This window comes from Vipera berus, assembly GCF_964194415.1.
Source record: "Vipera berus genome assembly, chromosome: 3".
Taxonomy (NCBI): Eukaryota; Metazoa; Chordata; class Lepidosauria; order Squamata; family Viperidae; genus Vipera; species Vipera berus.
In genome coordinates, this window is record NC_138204.1 from 114369273 (window position 1) to 114390896 (window position 21624).

The 21624-nt window shown below is 37.9% G+C and overlaps 1 protein-coding gene across 7 annotated transcripts in view; it reads right to left on the reverse strand.

Annotated features, from left to right (window-relative positions):
• Positions 1-1457: 1457 nt before the first annotated feature.
• RABGAP1L (RAB GTPase activating protein 1 like) overlaps positions 1458-21624 on the reverse strand; it is a gene marked incomplete at its 5' end in the record, with an annotated part of 171329 nt that continues 151162 nt past the window's right edge. For 6 of the 7 annotated variants that reach the window (XM_081322948.1, XM_081322949.1, XM_081322951.1 and 3 more), the window contains 6 exons: positions 1458-2807; positions 6428-6622; positions 8485-8556; positions 9793-9876; positions 11721-11825; positions 13624-13734. In XM_081322948.1, the coding sequence (XP_081179074.1) occupies positions 2649-2807; positions 6428-6622; positions 8485-8556; positions 9793-9876; positions 11721-11825; positions 13624-13734 (726 nt within the window). In that variant the 3' untranslated portion in view covers positions 1458-2648. Of the gene's footprint in view, positions 2808-6427; positions 6623-8484; positions 8557-9792; positions 9877-11720; positions 11826-13623; positions 13735-21181; positions 21204-21624 lie in introns of all 7 variants that reach the window. The other variant, XM_081322953.1, reaches the window with a different exon arrangement.

Sequence of the window (21624 nt, forward strand, 5' to 3'; positions counted from 1 at the left end):
GAGATTTAGGAAAGAAAAAGCCTCAACTCCATTTGTAGAGAAAAGATACGCTTTTACTAAAGGCCAAATGGTTACAGTGTGAGCAAAGGCAGATCTGACTATTCAGGTATAAATTCGGTAATTTTCCCTTCTCCCAGGACCTCCCCCCTTGGTCATATGGTCAGTGTCCAATAGTATTCAAATTAAGCGTTTTGGTAACAGTTCTAAGGTTTGGCGCCTCTGGTGGGTGTTTGTATACCATTCTCACACTTGTGTCTCTGGATCTCTCAACCGTTGTCTCCGATTGGCACCTCTGTTTCTTGTCATCCCTCCCTCCCTGTGTTCCCTTGCCCTACTTCCCCCTCAACCCTTTTCTTGCAGGATGCCACCCATGCGCAGTGAAGCTGAAGTGGTGTGATGGCAGATCTGACAAGTGTCGCTAAATGACATCTTCTCTCAGGCCCAGACCTTAGTAACAGACTCAGAAAGACTCCTCTGCTTCCTTAAAATTTCTGTCATATTCATGGCAGACATCCAGCAGATGTTCCACAGCTTCCTCATTAAAGAGGAACACAGGAATTTCTTGAGGTTCTTCTGGTTCAGAGAGAACGACCCTTTCAAAGACATTGCGGAATACCACATGAGGGTGCATATCTTTGGCAATAACCCCCACCACCCACCCACCCACCCACACACACACAGAGTTGCTATTTTCGGCGTTCAGACACTCAGCTCAGGAAGGTAAGCCAGTTTATGGGCCAGACATCAGACACTTTGTAGAAAAAGACTTCTATGTAGACAATTGCCCAAAATCACTGCCCACTGATGAAGCAGCAAATGGTCTCCTTAAGAAAGCATGGGAAATGCTAGCCTGTTCAAACTTAAGGCTCCACAAAATTGCTTCCAACAGCAGAGAATTGATGGAGGCCTTTCCCTCTCAAGATCACTCTAGACTTGGATTCTGATTCTCAAAAGTGGGACGGTCTTACGATTCCTTTGAGTCAAACCTCAATGTGTTGCCAACCTCCCAGTATCACTAATGCAACACTGCAATTCAAGCATTTGAACTGGGCCTCATGAACTATCTAAAAGGGCTCCAAAATTCCTTAGAACCTAGAGACATTTTCTTTTCAGATCACCACAAGCAATAATTTTAGTTAATTCATACTTATTTCTAAACCTTAAAGTGGGTGGATTATAACATCATGGATATTTCAGGTTCATGTAAAAATCCAAACAGATTGTGTTGCCATGAGTGATTTCTGTGGCACCCAATCTTGCATTAGACAGCCACAAAAGCCTAACCAGATTTTAGCTTAGCATTGAGCATTTCAGATCACTTGAGACAGAAAGTCAGCAACAGTTAACTGGCATTAGCTATTCCTTTACCAGACCTCAGTTATCATGGGGAAGGCAAACTTTATGATACTCCTTGGAGTTCATATTTGCAAATTATATCTAGCAAAGACGCACAGAACCAGCGTAATTAAACTTTATTTTACAGAACTGACTAAAAGTCTATTGCATTAATTTGGGATTAAAATGAATAGAACCTTGGAACGTTATTCATAGCATGAAAACAAGTACATAACTAATAGCCATTTGGTGATGATGTTGATCTGCAAGATATTATGCACATTATATCTAACTTTAAAAAATCCATCAATTTAAGCAATTTATCCATGAAATAAGCAATTTTATAAACATTATATGTTCAATTCAAAAATGTAACAAATGCTTTTTTTTGCACTTTAGAAAGATACAAAACAAGTATGATTTCCAGAGAGACACAGGAATAATTTCAAAAATTGCTCTATCAATCATAAATTAGCTTTTCTTTATGCATTTTGGACATGAATACTTTGTCTCCTGTACAAACCCTATTAATATTAATGGAAACAGTGCAAGAACACCAAGGGTGCCATCCCCCATTAAAATTTACCTATTTTGTTCATTTTAAAGGTCACTGCTCATAAAAAAAATGTTAGATTATGTTCGTAATCTGCAGATTGCCAAAGGATACAGTACTGGGGTGGGGAGAGTAATGGCAATATGTAACTAAATTATAGAAATCTTAAAGGCAACATATGAAAAGAAAAATGGTTTTACCGCATATTCTTATTTAATAACTTACGTTTTTCTTTTTTTTAGAATTTCTGTTTTCCCACTTATATTGTTAATGTAGCCTGAGACTCAAACCTTAAAATAACAGCTGCATTTTTTGCCAGGAGGATTGAGAGCTGCAAACCTTCTGAAATTGTTCTGAGATACCAGCAAACCATGAAATTCTGACAAATTATTCTGCCTTGCTCTTTTTTATTCTTTTGAAAGATTTAAAAAATATAAATAATTTTAGCAATGTACGGAACAAGTAGTTCTAAATTATCCATGTTTCAACATCGAGGCCTACAAATGACATGTAAAGTATGAAAGAATTGAGATGGGGCTTCCATCAAGGCAGCTGGGAAGAGTATCCCACATGAAACAGAACCTTTATAGAACTTCCCTCTAAAAAGGGCCACATTAAAACAAAATGAAAGACACAGAAGGAACTGGTTTCCCAGCCGGATCCCCTGCCTTCCCCTTTGAACAAGTTCTCTGGAAGAACCACCAAGGGGCTTCAGCTGATTTTAGTCCATTGTGCTCTTCTGCATGGGGTGCAGCTGGAACTATGTGCTGCCTTCTTTAGGTGACGACGAGAGTTGAGGCTGCTGTAGAGGCTGCTGTGTGCCTGTTGCTGTTTTGATAGAGTTCAAAGTTTTGCTGAACCAAGAGTTTTTGGCAGTTTGAATTTCACTCATAAGTGCTCCTCTCTGGTGTTCCAGTTCCTAAGGAAAGAGATGAATTTAGTGCTGATAAAATATAACAGAGTAATCTGAGCTGGCGTGAAGAACAAATATAAATAAAAAAAATGGTGTGCCCCTCCCGATGCAAGAGATTGCAATTCCCATTATCCTCCCTTGGCCACCTGGGATGATGAGAGTTCCAAATTTAAAGTGAATTTCAAGCATGTGCTATCTCTCACCTCAGCTTATCTGACAAGCCTATTGAGATTATAAGATAAAAGGGAAAATCCTTATATTTCACTTTGACCAAGTAAGTAATATTGTGAGGTCTGTCACTGTAATCTCTTCAGCCTGTTTCTCTTCACTGGCATCCTGCCATAAAATACGGGGAGGAGGGGAAGAATGGGGATGTAGGGAGGAGGAACGACAGGAACCAGAGGTGCCAATCCGGAAGAGACTAGTAGAACCAAGGACATGAGAGCGTGAGAGTGGAATGCGAAAGCTTACCAAAAGAGGTGCCAAACCCCGAAGCTTTTACCAAATACTATTGGACACTTACAAACTGGTCAAGTGGGTAGGGCCTGGGAGAAGGGGAAAAGGCAGGCTTTACTAGGGAATAATCAGATCCAGCTTTTCTTACATTGTAACCATTTGTACCTTTTGCTACAAATGGAATCAAGGGTCTTTATTAAGTGTCCAAGCTGGGACAAACCTGACAGATATATTATACCTGGGTCTAGGCAAAAACATATCCTGAACAGATATTCTGTATGTGCTAGAATATCAAGACTCTCTTCTGCTGTTTCAGAACCAGGCAAAGCTAGTTCTCCTAAGGGACCAACTGATAGCCCAAACTTGTTAGAGAAGTTGTTGTTCCTGGAAATCAACTTTTCACTCCTCAAATTTTCCACCAAATTTAGGTGAGCACAATTGGCCACCTTTGCCTCTAATGCTGATATAAAAACTATGCAGTATTGCGAAGAACGGCTGTAGGACTTGGGTTTGGCTAGTTTAAAGAAAAGAAGAAATAGGGGAGACATGATAGTAGTGTTCCAGTATTTGAGGGGCTGCCACAAAGAAGAGGGGGTCACGTTATTCACCAAAACACCAGAGGGCAGGACAAGAAACAATGGTTGGAAACCAGAGAGAGAAGCAACCGGAAATTAAGGAGAAACTTCCCGAGAGTGAGGACAATAAAACCAGTGGAACAGCTTGCCTCCAGAAATTGTGGGTGCTCCATCGCTGGAGATTTTTAAGAAGAGGCTAGACAGTCACTTGTCTGAGATGGTATAGGTTCTCCTGCTTGAGCAGGGGGCTGGACTAGAAGACCTCCAAGATCCCTTCCTGCTCTATTCTATTCTACTGTAATACAGGATTTCTTTGTTAAAAGATTCTGTCTACATACTAAAAGAAATATATTCTCTATTCTCTAACTTTACTTTCAACTGCATATCTTCAACTTCTCTCAAATTTGTTGTATTTTTCATAGAGGGTCCACAACAAAACCTACAGATCTTTCATAGACGGTCCACAACAGAACCTTAAAAAAGAAATTTTAATGGTGCATCAATTTTTACCAATAAGGTGCATGTCAAATTTGAAAGCAAATTTGTTTACCTTGTTTATCTACAAATTTATTTTTTTCTGCTAAAGAAAAAAAAATAAAGATGCTTGTATTTGGCTCATGCTATTCTATAAGAGAGTAGGCCTCCTTTTTTCTAAATCTTGCTATGACATCATTTCAAACCAAACTTAGCACTGGAACAATCCTTGCAAAATTAGACTGTTTCTAGACAAAACTCCTAAACGTGACTGGGCGGACTTTACAAACCCTAATAATTAACATAATTATCTTGACACATGGGATGCTTCCAAATAAGGTTTTATTGCATACTTGTTTTGTCTTAATCATGGAATGTTATGGAGAAATCGACACATGTCTTTTCACCTTAATCCCATGCTGTTTTCCATAGCTTTTTCTGTTCTCTCCAATAATGATCTTTTGTACTTAGATATCCACTTTATGGGATATCTATGGGATGCGGTGGCTCAGTGGGTTAGGACGCTGAGCTTGTCGATCAGATGGTTGGCAGCTTGGCGGGTCGAATCCCGAGTGCCGCGTAACAGAGTGAGCGCCTGTTACTCATCCCAGCTGCTGCCAACCTAGCAGTTCGAAAGCACGTAAAAATGCAAGTAGAAAAATAGGGACCACTACGGTGGGAAGGTAACAGCGTTCCGTGCGCCTTTGGCGTCTAGTCATGCCAGCCACATGACCATGGAGATGTCCTCGGACAAGCGCTGGCTCTTCGGCTTTGAAATGGAGATGAGCACCGGCCCCTAGAGTCAGAAACGACTAGCATGCATGTGCAGGGGAACCTTTACCTTTACCTTTACCTATCCACTTTATAATAATAACTTACAGTAATTATGCAGCATGCTGCAGGCTATCCTTATAAAGACAACAAAAATATATTTATAAAATTTGGTTACAATTTTGGTATCAGGAATGATCTGAATCAAATCAAATTCAATCTATGCCCTGCTTAGAAAGATTTTGATCACGTATAAATCTTTGAAATATAAACAAATAAGAAAAACAAAACATCTAATCAAATAATTAAAAAAGATAAAAGTAAGAATATATGAAAAGCAGCATTTGCATCTTCTTGCACCAAAGGCGATGCTTGTTAGAAAAGCAAAGAATCTGTTTCTAGTCTCCCCAAAGTCATATGCATATCCTAATACAGGGGTGTCAAACTCAATTTCATTGAGGGCCGCATCAGCATTGTGGTTGCCCTCAGGGGGCTGGGTGGGTATGGCCTGGGTGGGCGTGGCCTACTGGGTGGGGGTGGCTAGAGTGCGTGTGGCCTACTGGGTGGGCGTGGCCAGCTCTACATCATTCGCATCAAGGGTGCCTATGAGGCCCTGGGCAGGAGTGGGACAGATCTGAGGGTGTCTGGCAGAAGGAGGGTCTCTGGGCCAGGGCCAAGGCAGTGGGGGCCGTTCCCTCACTGTTTCCAGGATGGCTTCGCGGGCCACATGAAACCACTTCGCGGGCCGGATCTAGCCCCCGGGCCTTGTGTTTGACAAGTCTGTCCTAATACATCTAATAGGAGCCGTGGTGGTGCAGTTGTTAGAATGCAGTATTGCAGGCTAATTCAGTTCACTGCCAGTTCGATCCTGACTGGCTCAGGGTTGACTCAGCCTTCCATCCTTCCAAGGTTGGTAAAATGAGAAACCAGATTGTTGGAAGCAATATGCTGAGTCTGTAAACCACATAGAGAGGGCTGTAAAGCACTGTGAAGTGCTATTGCTATTGGCTACCTTATCACAAGAGGCCTACAAATAATGCCTTTTTGTTAATGAAGGCTTTGATAAGGACAGCCATTAACTTTCAAAGACCATTGTGCAGGAGAGTTTTTAATTGGGGTTTTTATATTTTTTCAGGGATTAAATTTAATTCTTTTAATTGTTTTTAATTTTTGTATCAATGTTTTAAGTACCCTGTAAACCGCCCTGAGTCCTTCGGGAAAGGGCGGTATATAAATTCAATAAAATAAAAATAAATAAAATAAAATAAAATCCATTCTTTGCACGTTGAGGGATGCAGTGACAATCACTACATTTAACAATGCAACAAAATGCTTCCAAAATAACATTACCTGTATTTTGCATTTGGCTTCCACAAGTTGTAGCTTAGTCTGTGCCAAGTCCAGTTCCATCTCTCGGAGTTGTTTCTTAAGGGCATCTTTCTCATCATCTGAGTCTTCTCCTGAGCTTTCTTTAGCAGCAGGCACTTTTAGTGTTCCTTCTTTACTGAAAATTTCACTACAGTGTTTGCAAGTCATCACCTTTCCCTGAAATAGCCAATTACAGGACCCATTAATAACCATGATGCAAAAAGAAAAACAGAAAAGTCCACCATATTCATTATATCAGTCTGATATTCTGGTGAGTAGTCACTGAGCAAATAAAATCAGATGATCCATGTTCATCTCAGCCAAGAATATTATCTAATATGACATTAACAAGAGTAAATCTATTACAGACTATGAGTATCACTGGGTATGAAACATATCTTACTATATATCATACATACTACATACCTTACTATATTTTTAATACTGTACCATGCTGCATAATGCTTCTTTCTGGGATTACAATAAAATTGTATAATACAAAGTTTAGATATATTTAAGATAAATGTAATAATATAAGCCGGAATGGAGGGCTAGTGATCTAGGAAACTTTTTTTCCTCTTTCCATTACTATAAAATTATCTGGAGTTTTTTATTTTGGGAATGTTCCCAATCAACACTTTTAAAAGGAAGAATATATAACATACTAGTGTATTGGAATGTAAAAGCAGAGTTGTAGTTCTCACTGTGTCAAGAAGCAACACCCAGATTGTTGGGGGCAATTAAGCTGACTTTGTAATAATGCCGCTTGGGGTGTGTGTGAAAGCCCTAATAAGCAGGCATAGACATAGAATGAAGGCTACTGCTAAGCTTGTAAGCCGCCCTGAGTCTTCGGAGAAGGGCAGGATATAAATGGAATTAAAAATAAATAAATAAGGAGAAGCATCTGCAAACCAGGCCAGACTAAAAAATCTAGTAGACTTTGTTCATGTTGCCCCTTGACAGGAGAACAGCATACTTACTGAAACTGCAGCAGTATTGTCACTTCGTATTTTCTAAAGAGTACGCCTATGTGTTAGTGGGAAAATGATTGAACAAAGAAGCATCCTATATACTGTGCCTCAGTAAATGGAAAAGGGCAGTTAGAAGAGAGCAATAAATTGTAGCACAACTGAGCAAGAACAGGAGATATGAGAAAATGTTCACAACAGAGTTAGCACCTGATTCATTGCTCGTTCTTCAGCACTGATCACGATTATTTTTCAAGAGCTGCTCCTGTTGACCTGCTAGCCTATGGGCTGTTCGGATTGCAGATGCAAAAATGGAAGACAAAGTTAGGGCCCTCACTGAAACGGGATGGAGACCTGTTCCCATTTCTTTGTTTGTAACATGTCTTGGTTTAATTTTTGTTAGAACTTGCTAACAAAGAATCTAATTTGTCTTGTACTGTTTGCCAATTTGATGGGACATCCCTTAGTAAGACTCTAGTTGTTCAATAAACCTGTGTGTCATTGATAGGTTCAGTAATGTTTTGAAAAACATTATGACTGAGAATAATGTAAGATTATTGTGATTCTACTGTTTGAACCAGCTAATTTTCATTCATTTTTTAATTCCTTCTTATTCTAATTACTTGTAATGTCTGCTGACAACTCCCACATTTCTTTTCCAGATCCTTGGATTTTGTGTGCTTTTTCTCTTTCTTTGTAATCAGTGTCAACTGTACTTAGAAGGTTGTTTCTAGAACCCTGTCTTGGTTTTTGAGTAGATTTTTTAAATTTAGTTTTACATGGTGATTTTGATGAAAAGGCTGCACCAGAGTAGACATCTCAACTTTCCTTTGATTTAATCATATCAGGTTCCACATGATATGTAATCATGTCTCCCTTGCAGTAAGCCCCACTATACAAAAAAATTTCTTAGGCTAATACCTGTAGAACTCCTAAATCTTTATTGGTCATAGATAATTTAGCAATGTGGTTTCAGACTGAGAAATTGCCTGTTTCTCCCGCCTATCACTAACACTACGTATCTTTAAATTTAAAGTGAGGTGTAATAAGCTGAGAGAAATCAATTCTCACCTTTACAACTTCAAGTTCTTCTTTACTGGCTACTTGTTGTCTTTCTAGTCTGCTACTCAACTGGGAACAAATCTAAAAGAAGGTGGAATATTTTAAATAGGACATCCTTTTCAAAGAAATTTCAAAAATTAAGCATCCTTCAATAGCAACATTTTAAAAATGAATCATTATATCAGTTCGTTACAGTGTATCAACTCTTGTCAAGGGTCATTCACACCCAACTGAATGATATTTCCAAGATTATTAAAACTAAGATACCATGACTACTGGTATGAGGGTCATGATAAGCAATCTATAATATGCCTATTGCAAATTTTGAACATGGAGAACGCATGTTTGGTGGCTAAGAAGTAAATTTTAACTTCTAACAGGTTGAGATTGGAACAGGGGATTAATCAACACCTTATATGTTAGTATTTTCAGTTAAAAATACTAAAATACAAACACTAACAAAAAATTGCATTAGGGATTATACAGAAATAAACCCTAAATATATTATCATGGTCAAAAGAAAGATATCAGAAATGAAATAAAGAACATAGGGTACTGTTTGAAATCAAAACAAAGCTATGGCTGGACAAGACCAAATCATAGATGGTAAAATTCAAATTACTTGAAAATCCAGGAAAAAACATCTCAGGCTTACACTTTTTAATATGTTTAATATCTCTTTACATTAATTTAATTTAATTTTAATTTAATTTAATTATATTTTTATACCGCCCTTCTCCTGAAGGACTCAGGGCGGTGTACAGGGCAATAAATATAAAAAACAGAATACAAAAGTTAAAAAACCATTAAATATAATGCCCAAATTTAAAATTTAAAACAATAATTAAAAACATATTAAACCCCCAACCCTAACCCATCAGACCAGGTCAGATTGCTCAAATAAATATGTTTTTAGATCACGCCGGAAGGAGCGAAGGTCGGGGGCCATCCAGAGCTCAACCAGCAAGCGGTTCCACAGGTCTGATGCGCCCACAGAGAACGCCCTCCCCCTGGGGGCCACCAATCGGTATTCTTTGATCGGAGGCACCCTGAGGAGGCCCTCTCTGTGGGAGCGCACTGGACTTCATTCTATTTTTAAATTCCAAGTAAAATTAAATGGTTGATTTCATATTAGGTACTACATCTTTTAAAGACCCAAAGTTTCCGCGCACCTCTGACACTGTTAAAGCACCTGGGCCATACCATTTCAAAGTTCTACCTAGAAATTAATGTACTTAACGGAATCTTTCCTAGTTATATAAACTTAAAAGGGAACTGAAAATTTAACATCCATCCCCCAAAATTCAACATAATTACTTGTTTGTATTCTGAAATGATTGCACTTGTCTTCTTTATTTCAGATTCCGCCTTCTCCAACTGCTTTCTGAACATCTCCTTCAGCTGCATAAAGAAAAAAAAAACAATTAACACTAACCTTAGTCAAACAACTAAACAATCTAGGTAACTAGAAAATAACTAACAATTTTGAAACATACTTTGTATCTAAAAAAACCCTACTACCATTTCATATCTTTGGTACATTGCTGAGTGTCACTGAATTGCAGCAGGATAGAAATGTGGACATAAATAAACTGAAAATGCTGAGCTATAACTTATTTTAGGAGATTAAATTATCCATTTAATTTCTAGAATAACAAAACATTGCTATCTTAATTAAAAGTCAACTGGCTTTTCATCACATAAAAGTGTGCCGTATTGTGAAATTCCTGAACCGGAAGATAAGATAACCTTGATTGTCATTTTTTACTGTGAGCACACTGGCACACATTAAAAATGAAATTCTGTTGCCCACTTTCAAGAAGTTACTGACTTGCACCGGGATCTCGCATAAATTTTTAACCCTGCATTAAAACTAATTCCAGTGTGTTGAATATATATGGAGTAATGAATTGGCTATTAATTAGCTGTAGCTAATTTTTTAAAAATCCTTTGAAATATGATTTTTTATGCTGATATATATAAATAATGTTAACTCTGATTTCTCATTCAAGAGGTGCAAGAATTCCAGGATAGGTAACAAAAGGAACAAGTAAGGGATGACCAAGCTGAGCCCAAGGGTGAAGTCAAATGCATCATCAGTTTGGAATTTACACCCCCGTAAGAGATCTAAGTCCAGCACCCCTTCAAGTCTGTTTTATCTGGTGCCTATCCACCTTAAACATTAAATAGTTCAGATTCTTGGATATAGATAGTATGAAATAAACTTGTAATAATTTTGAACTCTATCCTGGCCCCTGACTCTTGCACCTGACAGAACACATTAGCTTAGGCATCTTAATGATCGTTAGTCATACTGATTTATAAAGACACCATAAAAGGTAAAGGTAAAGGTTCCCCCGCACATGCGTGCTAGTCGTTTCCGACTCTAGGGGCCGGTGCTTATCTCCGTTTCAAAGCCGAAGAGCCAGCGCTTGTCCGAGGACGTCTCCGTGGTCATGTGGCCGGCATGACTGGACGCCAAAGGCCTTGGTGGAGCAGTGGGCTAATGCCTCCTTAAGTAACACCAGCTGCCTGCAATTAGTGCAGGTTCGCATCCCACCAGGCTCAAGGTTGACTCAGCCTTCCATCCTTCCGAGGTAGGTAAAATGAGGACCCAGATTGTTGGGGGCAATTAAGCTGACTTTGTAATAATGCCACTTGGGGTGTGTGAAAGCCCTAATAAGCAGGCATATACATAGAATGAAGGCTTACTGCTAAGTTTGTAAGCTGCCCTGAGTCTTCGGAGAAGGGCGGGATATAAATGGAATTAAAAAAAAAAAAAAGGCGCACGGAGCGCTGTTACCTTCCCACCGTAGTGGTCCCTATTTTTCTACTTGCATTTTTATGTGCTTTCGAACTGCTAGGTTGGCAGAAGCTGGGACGAGTAACAGGCACTCACTCTGCTACGCGGCACTCGGGATTCGACCCGCCAAACTGCCGACCTTCTGATCGACAGGCTCAGCGTCCTAACCCACTGAGCCACCGCGTCCCTAAAGACACCATAGTCATGCTAATTTGTTTCCTAATATGAGTTTCAAATCTGTCCAAGAACTTTAGGAACTATTTTTATTAGTGATATTCAAAGAGCAAATACCTCAAGAAAAGGTTGTTCTATGTAACTGAAACAACAAGATTAATGTACAGTAAATGTTTAAGAGAATCAAAATCTCTTTACATTAAGAGAATGGTACTCTCTGTTCCCTTCTCTTTGGTATGACCCCATGAACCAGTAGAACTCCCTTTACCTCTGCTGTTTCTTTTTCCTGTTTTCGCTTCTCCTCTTCAGTTTCCACTAGTTTTTGTTTGGTCAGGAGCAGTTCCTTATTCAAAACATCTGCTTTATCTTCAGCCTGAGAATTTCAGAGTGACATGGACGGAGCAATGAGATCCCCTGAATAAGCATGGGCAATGCAGGCATGGGTCCATAAATAACATATGGATATAGGTGCAACTGGGGTCTACCCCTCCCCCAAATTCTGGAACTCAGGATGTAAAAGATTCCCTGTGATACATATATCTATATTGAAAGATCCAAAGCCACCATTTCCAATCCAATTATTTTTATTATTCTGCCAGTAGTTAAGATGTGGAGCAATTATTTATCCTTGTAGTAACTAAACATAACACTAACTCTGCTTTTTAAAATAATTTTATTAAGGTTTAAAGTTATCAATTCTGTAAAACTTTTCAATTTTAATAGTATATCTAATAATATTAGCTACTGTTACTACTGAATAGTAAATGAGTATACACTTTTAACAAAGAAACCATTATATTCGAAAAAATCCATATAGTGGAGGGAAAGAATAATAATAATAATCCTATATTAAATCCCTTAGATCAGGGGTCCCCAACCTATGTGCCATGGCCCACCTCTGCCTTAGATAAGAAAGATTAAACGCCCCTAGAAAATAAAGGAAAAAAGAAAAAAACTCAATACTAAAAACAACCCTCGGCAACATTATATTTAATTCTGGTTTAAACAAGAACCACTTTAAATAAGAAACCAAACTACTTAAGATGACATTATATGATGCTCTTTAATGTAATCGTTACAATTCCATTGTTAAACAAGTTACATCTAGACCATTTCAAATCATAATTTTCCAGCAGAGAACAAAGAGAACCAAATTTTTAAAAGCATTCTTTTTTTGTTTTTCGCTCAGGTAATTAAGCTTTTAGGTGATAAGAAATAACTAACGTTATTAAAGCCAAAAACCATTAACTGGGAAATATAAAATACTCCAATGCTCTATTCCAAATGTCTTTCATATTATCCAAACTTACTTTTCTAATTTTTAGTTTTAGTTTCAGAAAAGGCCTTCTACAATATCAGAATCAGAATAGAACTGGAAGGAACCTTGGAGGACGTCTAGTCCAGCCCCCTGCTCAAACAGGAGATCCTATACCAGGGGTAGGCAACCTCAGCTCTTTTATGACTCATGGACTTCAACTCCCAGAATTCCTGAGCCAGCCATGCTGGCTCAGGAATTCTGGGAGTTGAAGTCCATGAGTCATAAAAGAGCCGAGGTTGCCTACCCCTGTCCTATACTATTTCAGACAAGTGACGTCCAACCTCTTCTTTAAAATGTCTCTAGAATTTCAAAGACCCCATAAAGACATTATGACTAAACAATGTACATAACAAGTATTTGTACTGTGCTGCTATTCTGTCTTTTCAGATAAACTGTATTCCTTTTGTAAAATCTTAAAAGTTGTAAGTGTTGTTACTTAATATAGAATAAAAGCAATGATCCTGTTTTAAAAATACATTTTCTCAGCCATTTTCAAATAAAAATAATTTTAAATAATAGTGCTCCAAAATCCCAATTTCTCATAAGAGAAAATATAAAATTTCAGTTTTCTGATCAATAAGACCTATATATAATCAATTGCCTTTTAATACTAAAAAAGGAACTGAAATTCTACCATCATTTGAACCAACCGTTCTCCAGGATTGCAACAGTAGTAACTGTCCAGCTGAACCCACTAAGTATTCTGTTTATACTTCTAACTCAACTTCCACACATAATAAATGGCAGGCATTATACAATAATTATGGTTTCTATCTTGGTTTATTTCTTTCTTTGTTTTACTATTGGACTCTAGATTGCCACAGAAATTTAGTTTTAGAGGAAGGCTTCTTACCTGGTCCAAGTCATTTCGTAGAGCAATTTTACTTGTTACAAGTTCATGAGCAAGGTCATCATTCTCTTGCTCAAGTCGCATGCTGGCTTCCTGAAGCCTGCGATTCTCCCTCTGCAGAAAAAGAAGAACCAACAAACAGAAAGTTAACAGAACAGTTAAGAGAAAAGAGAAGAGGTGGTGTATCCATTTATACTGTAGAAAAGAGTTTTAGAAGTTGCTAATTAATTGCATCCATCAAAAGCTAAGCAGTTAATGATATAATGATACACTGTTCATCACTCAACCAGATTAAGCTCAGGTACTCAAAGTCGTGTTCGTATTTGATATGTATTCTATATGTAAATGTCATATTTCATAATTAATCATGTAAAATACTTATTTTATCTTGAATATAAAAAGCATTCCCTCCCTGACATATTATGCCTTGCCTTAAGAAATATCCACAAATAAGGAATATTGTTGAGTTTACTCTGCTGCCCATTTTAGTTTTGTTACATTTTAGTTTTGTTATATTTTTATATGTAATTTTATTGTATTATTTTTTATTTTTGTTCTTTACCTTCCTGACACTGGTTTTAACAGTAATAAAGATTTGATTTGATATTGAAGTTGAATTAATAATATCCAAAGCATGCTTAATGTCTTTTTCTCTCTCTGCAGCAGGACTTCTGACATAAGATTTTGAAGCTGCTAGCTTGACTCAATCTTGTCTTCAAAATGCTACTTTCATTACTTCTACCATATTGATTTTTTAAAAAAATTCATAGAGGCAGAATCAAATTATATACATGGAATCTCTTAAGAAGGAACAAAAGTAAAAACAAAACAGGCTTGCTTGAGAGATAGACAACAACAGTTACATGTCTACCTATTCAAAGTAAAAAGCAAAATTTTAAAATGAAGAATTTACACAAAAGGAATATAGGCAGAATATTTTATTTTAACGTTGGAACTGATCATGACAATATATAGATATGTGCATGGTTACACATGAGTCTTCGGAGAAGGGCGGGATATAAATGGAATTAAAATAAAATAAATAAATAAAATAAAATAGGAAACATATGTTGTTTAGCAGCCAGAACAAAACAGCCCTAGTCAAGTGTTCCGTGTTCTGAGGATGGAACAGACTTTGAATGTGCCACATTTTCTCCATCTAGAATAAAAAAAAATCAAGTAAGGGATGCCCTTCATGCCCATAGTAGTACTGAAAGCCTGTTCAAATGTGGTGTGAAAACTTTCCCCTACTCTTTAAGTTTTCCATTGCAAATAGAAAGAACATGGAAGTATTTTGGTCTGTGGCCACACATGGTGGTACTGGGACTGTTCCAGTCCAGAAGGCTGCTGCAATTAATGCCTGACTGTTGCCTGAGGTTGGTTCCTGGGAGAAGGGGCCACTATAAAGAACAAAGTTATTACCTCCCTCCCTTTTTCAAAGCAAAAAATTATCACACACACAGACACACAGACACACATACCACTTATTATGGCCACTTCTAGGTTCTGAAAAAAATTGTCAGCAAAAATTGCACGTAAATAAGAAATATTAAAAATGCTATAATAGAAAAATACTACTAAAATACTACTGTTCAAAATCAGAAACAATAATGTAGATGACAAGAGTAAAGAGTATATGTAACAAGGCCCAGTAAATCAACCCAACAGAAAATCCTTAATCTCCTTTGAAAGCTCAACATGAATACGAGTTTCAACAGTTTTTAGAGTGCATGCATTAATACATACATCATATTTGAACTAGCGAAATGCAACCAACAATGCATTTTTAAAATACATCCTGAAGCTATATATCAACAAAATAAATGTCAGTTTAACCAAATGAACAGTGAAGATATTGTGAAAAACTTTAAATTGGTTTGCTAAATTTTGCTGTGCAAGTATAGTGCATGTGCACTCTGCATTTCCTCATGTCTTGTTGATTTTTAACCTCGATGATCTTTATCACTGAAAAAACATCATTTCTTTTTAAAAGGCATCATGAAATTTAACATCTAGAGAACAAATACCATGTATAGAATATAAAACCTATGCAAAAAAAGTTACAAACCCATTCCAATATGCTACAATGTTAGTAGTTCTATGTATAACTGATAACAACAGTTACAACTTTAGCAACACTTATGTATGAAACACAGTGGTTCATGCACATAATACACCAGGGGTCTTCGAACTTGGCCCTTTTGTGATGTGTGGACTTCAACTCCCAGAATTCCTCAGCCAGCATGCCTGGCTGAGGAATTCTGGGAGTTGAAGTCCACACGTCATAAAAGGGCCAAGTTTGAAGACCCCTGTAATACACGATTGGATTTACCTGCCTTATTTTATCTCCACTGAAATGCTTCTTTATGCGGGGACATTGGCATTCTGTTGATGGCATTCGTGAAGAATATTTAAGAAACAACAATTTACTTACCCACTTGACAGACAAAAAGTTGCAAGTGATCCTCTTCTCCTTTTCTCTGGCCTGGAACCTGTTCTGCTGCGATCCAGAGAACTGCCTCCATGTGCATGTGCTTTGAATGGTATGGGGCCTCTTCAGTCACTGCACCTTGACTGATTGGGACCTAGCAACATCCTTATGGGCGGTGCACGAAGGAGGGGGCGAGAGTGGGTGGGAGAGCTTTGAGAGAAAGCTGGCAGAATGCCATTTTAACTTAGGTGGGGCAATAGATAGGCAGGCCCCAGGACAGATTTACTCAGCTGATCCCTGACTGAATCTCTTTGTCATGTACATCACTCAGGGGAAAGAAGCCAGGGCTCACCCTAATATGAAATTAATAAAGGCTTTAGAGCGGCAAACCAGCTGCTATCGAACGGACGGACAGCACTCCCAGTGGACAGAGGGCTGCTTGTGATTTGAAGGGTGAAGCAAGGGGTTATCTCTCAATTGCTCTCCAGTGGCTTCATGATAAAAAGGATGCCTTAAGAGGGTGGTACTACCCACTCAATATCGGCATGGGAACAATGGGATATCACAGCATTACTTGCCCTAGATCTCTCATTCAGGATGCAGGAACATGTTACTGATCAACTTTTATCTGGTATGGCAGTCGAAAATGGGCATTTTTTTATTATTATTTTCTTCAAGCTGACTTAGTTTGGCTTCTGGTTGTTTTTTTTGGCAATGCAGCAAAGACGTTATCCCAAGATGAGGCTGGTATGCTTGGGCATGCTAAGAAAATTTCCAGGCTGGAAACAGAATCCTGTCTGCTGCTACTACTATTATGGGTGTTATAAGCTTGTCTTCTCTTGGATACAGCCTTTTCTCCCTTACTGTTTCTGAGCCTTATTTGCAACAAGGAACTTTGTCTACAGGAGAGAGATCTGTTCCTGATCAACTTTCCTTCACCTTTGGGTCACTTCCTGGAATTGCAAGTTTTTCTTAAAAAATGAACTGAAAGCAAAAACTGACTCATGTTGTATAGCATAAGCATAAAGACAGCTTCAATTATTTGTCTACTGCTGGGGATCGAAGGGACATGCATTCAAGTGCTGAAAGTTTCACCAGCCACATCTGCAATATATATATAATTTCCAATCTGATGCCTCTGAACCATCTTGCTGTTTGCTCACAAATGATTGCTTTACTTACTGCAGGTTTCCTATTGCTGCTACTAATAGTTTTCTATCAAAGGTGGTGATAGGTGTAGGTGTAGGATTTAATCACCTCTTAGGCACCTTCCAACTGTATGATTGTATGACAGTAGAAGATGCCTAAGAAAGTGCTTAAGTATCCGTGATGTTGAAAAAACATTGGTGTCTCAAGAGCCTCACCAGATGGCTCCTCCTCTACTTTGCTAATGATAATCTACTGATTACTCTGCATCACCTCTATCACTGTTTGTGATCTTCATTCACAGGGTAGGGTAACTCTTTATTCCCTTGTCCCTCAAACTCAGCTTCTCAGCTTCTAAGGGAGGGTAGAGGTAACTCACTATGACCTAGTAGTGGTACACACTATGATGACAATTGATGCCACTATTTCTGCTGCAAGAAGTATTACCAATTGGCCTTTTATCTGATTGTAACTTCCAAGTCATTGTTTTTTAAAAGTTAGGATTTCATGGAAGGGGGAGGATTATATGGCCACCATCTAACTATAAGAATTATTCCACTCCCACCTCAACAAATAGGGGTAGAGTAAGTAAAAGAGATATGTCTTCAGGAGAAGATAAATTTAAAAACAGAGAAGGATGACCTCTCTCTTCTATCCAGCACTCAACATTGCTTTAAAATTTACTACTAGTAAAGCAAGCAATAGTAGCCATATTGCTACTGCTTGTAGTTGGCCAGCCCATGGAAGGGCAGTTGATTTCATCCTCCTTCCCCATTGGCAGAGCAGTCTCTCCCCTTGGCTCTTTAGCCCTCAGACGTCTTATAAGGAATTCTGCTCTGCTCTGCCTTAGCTTTCCATCCCCAGAACACCCCACCCAGTCTAAGCCAACCAATGCAGATACACAACTGGTTAGACATGGAAAAATACTCTAAACCAGACAACAACAACAATAATAATAATGAGGAGGAAGGGACCTTTGAGGTCATCTAGTCCAACCCCCTGCTCAGGCAGGAAACCCTATACCATTTCAGACAAATGGCTGGCCAGTCTCTTCTTAAAAACTTCCAGTGTTGGAGCATTCACCACTTCTGGAGGCAGGTTGTTCCACTGGTTAATTGTTCTGTCAGGAAGTTTCTCCTTAGTTCTAGGTTGCTTCTCTCCTTGACTAGTTTCCATCCGTTGCTTCTTGTCCTGCCTTCAGGTGCTTTGGAGAATAGCTTGACTCCCTCTTCTTTGTGGCAGCCCTGAGATATTGGAACACTGCTATCATGTCACCCCTCGTCCTTCTCTTCGTTAAACTACACTTACCCAATTCCAGCAACCGTTCCCTATATGTTTTAGCTTCCAGTCCCCCAATCATCTTTGTTGCTCTTCTCTGTACTCTTTCTAGAATCTCAACATCTTTTTTACATCATGGTGACATGTCAAACTCGTGACGTCATGTGACATCGCACAACATATCGGAGCTTTTTTGCCATTGCCGGCAATGGGGTGGGCGTGGCTTTCCGATGACGCATCCGGCCCGTGGGCCGGTAGTTTGACACCCCTGTAATCTAAACCAATAATCACAAAACCCAACATCAAATTGCTGAGCAAGGAATAACACTGAGCATGTCAAGATGTCGCTCAAAATGGGCAAGTCTTGTTCTGAGTAAAGTATGTTTTGTGCAAAGCTTGAAACAAAACTCTCGCAACATATGTGCTTGAATTCAAGTTTGGAATACTTGAAAAGGCAGCTTCAAGCACAGAAAGCTTTGCACACCCTAATGATTGGTAGAATACAGAAGAGCTATTGGATTAAGTAAAAAAGATTTATACATACTTATTAAACATGATTTTAATCTAGAAAAATAATATTCTGACGTTTAGCAATATATCGCTGTTCAGTTACAAAATAAATATAATGGAAGTGCATATATTAAAGTATGAAAGTATTACCTAAGTGATAAGGGATTTTCCATATTCAGTTAAAGTACTGTTAATGTTTCTTGTTTTTATATTTCAAATACACATTTTTAAAAAAGTATATAACTTTAAAAAAAGAAAATATGGCAGATAATGAACAAATCTCAAATAATATATCTAAAATATCATATGGCTAATATATTCTAGCACACAATTGAAAACTTAAAAGTACTATAAGACATTTTATACACAGTTTCTAGTCAGAACATAACTATTGAACTTTTAAAATACTTTGTTAATATAATTAAAATCAATAAGAGGGGAAAAAGAAAACTATAAATAATGAAGAATACATTTGTAAAATATGATAAATAATATGGAAACTATGTCAAATTAAAATATGCCATTTCTAGAAATGGTTTCCAAATAAGATTGAGTTCTGCATCAGATTTACTTCTTTAATATGAAGTAATGCTAGATATTAAAGCAAACCCCATTATTTGGTTAAATATTTTTTGATAGTGGAGAATGAAATCTTTGTCAGTAAAAATCAGATAGACTCAGCAAAACCAGCACCATGAAATGCTTCTCTGAAAACTCAAAAATCAGAGACAAGAGCAGTCAGTGTTTAAGGTGGACACAGATAATCCTAGGATTCATTACAAAGCCATTCCAAGAACGTTCAAAAGTGTGTTAAGTCTTTATTGAAACTAAACCTCTTCAAGTACAGATAGTCCTCGACTTATGACCACAGTTAAGCCCCAAATTTCCACTGCTAAGGAAGATAGTCATTGAGTTTTGCCCCATTTCATGATCTTTCTCACTACAATTGTTAAGTGAATCACTGCAGTTGTTATGTTAGTAACATGGTTGGTTGTTAAGTGAATCTGGCTTCCCCATTGACTTTGCTTGTCAGAAGGTTGCAAAATGACCCTGGGTCACTGCGACCATCATAAATACAAGCCAGTTGCCAAGCGTCAGAATTTTGATCACAGGACACGGCAATGCTGCAATGGTCATTAAATGTGAAACACAGTCACAAGTCACTTTTTTCAGTGCCGTAACTTTGAATGGTCACTAAACAAATGGTTGTAAGTCGAGGGCTACCTTTATGCACAGATTTTGTATTTCAACCACAAGACATGAAACTTTTCAGTTCCTTAAAAAAAAAACCCAAACAAAATAATGGAGAAGCTGGCCATTCTCTTGCCTTCCGTTTTTATAAATTTGTAAATCTTCTATTATTTAATTCTCTATTTCTGGAGACTATCTGACAGAAATGTGAATAATTCACTGAAGCCTGCAAGCTTTGAAGGCATCTAGTCAGAACAAGAGTTCAGTTTATATTCTCTATTAAGCGCTTGCCAAAAAGTATTCAGTGTTTGCAAAGCAGATAGCACTATGTGAGCATGAGATTTCTGGCTCTGCATTTACAGACAAGTGGGCAAGCAAGCTGTGCTGTAGGAACTGCAGTGTCCTCCTTCTTGTAATAAAAGTATGCCAAATTTCAAAGGAAATGTGTCCGATATATTTAGCGAGTGATTTTTAAAAAGCCAATGCATCCAATCTTTTTCTTAGCTTTCTTCTGGAGATGAAAAAGAAGGGTCTTGTTATACCAGACTTAATCCATCTTCTCAACGAGAAAGAGGTCTTGCAATAATAGATTAATTTTTTTTTAAAAAAAGCAGTAATTAAAAATCACTTAAGTCCTGAAAAGCACCAACATTCTCAGAGGGAGAGGCAGTTAAAGCCTCTCAAGGAATAAGCAGATTGATTTTGTTACCTCTGGGGAAGGTATAATTTTAAAAGAATCTACCTGTTAACATTCCTACACAGATAAAGTTTATGCACCACATATGCCAGCCAAACTTAAGATAAATATGTAAACAGAAGCCCTTTTTCCAGTACTATATTACCTGAATTCTAACAATAAGGATTGTAACATCCAAATACAAAATCTCAGGGCTCAGGTGAGGGAGGGATTTCTCAACTATCAGTTAACAAGGAGGATACTGCACTTCCAAAGACAAACCCCCCCCAAAAAAGAAAAGCAACAACATACAGTCAAATAAAACTTACCTCCAGCGCTATCACAAAGCAACTACCGTTTTCAATCATGGATAAAAAAGTTGAGAAACAAAAAGAGAAGCAATCCAGTGAAATTTAAAGGCCAATCAATAATAATTAGGAAGTAAACAAAGCACCAAGCTGAGAATTCTGCACGGAGGTCCAAGGCTTCATTTTTGAGAGATAGCTTATTTCCTACTATGGTCTATTAAAGCAAATGGAAGGAAGCTCAGACAACTCAAAATAAAGAATAAATGACGACAGCAATTGGTCCGTTTGATGCAAGCAGATTTCACTACTGCTTGTAAGCTGGGTGTGTCTCATCTTTCACCCAAATACATACAATGTGCTTTTTCAGTTAAAAAACAACAACAACAACCATCTGAAATGTAGAAGAGAGTTTTTGATATTGGTTAGTTTGGGATTTTAAAAGTTCCAAGCCCAAATGAAAAAAA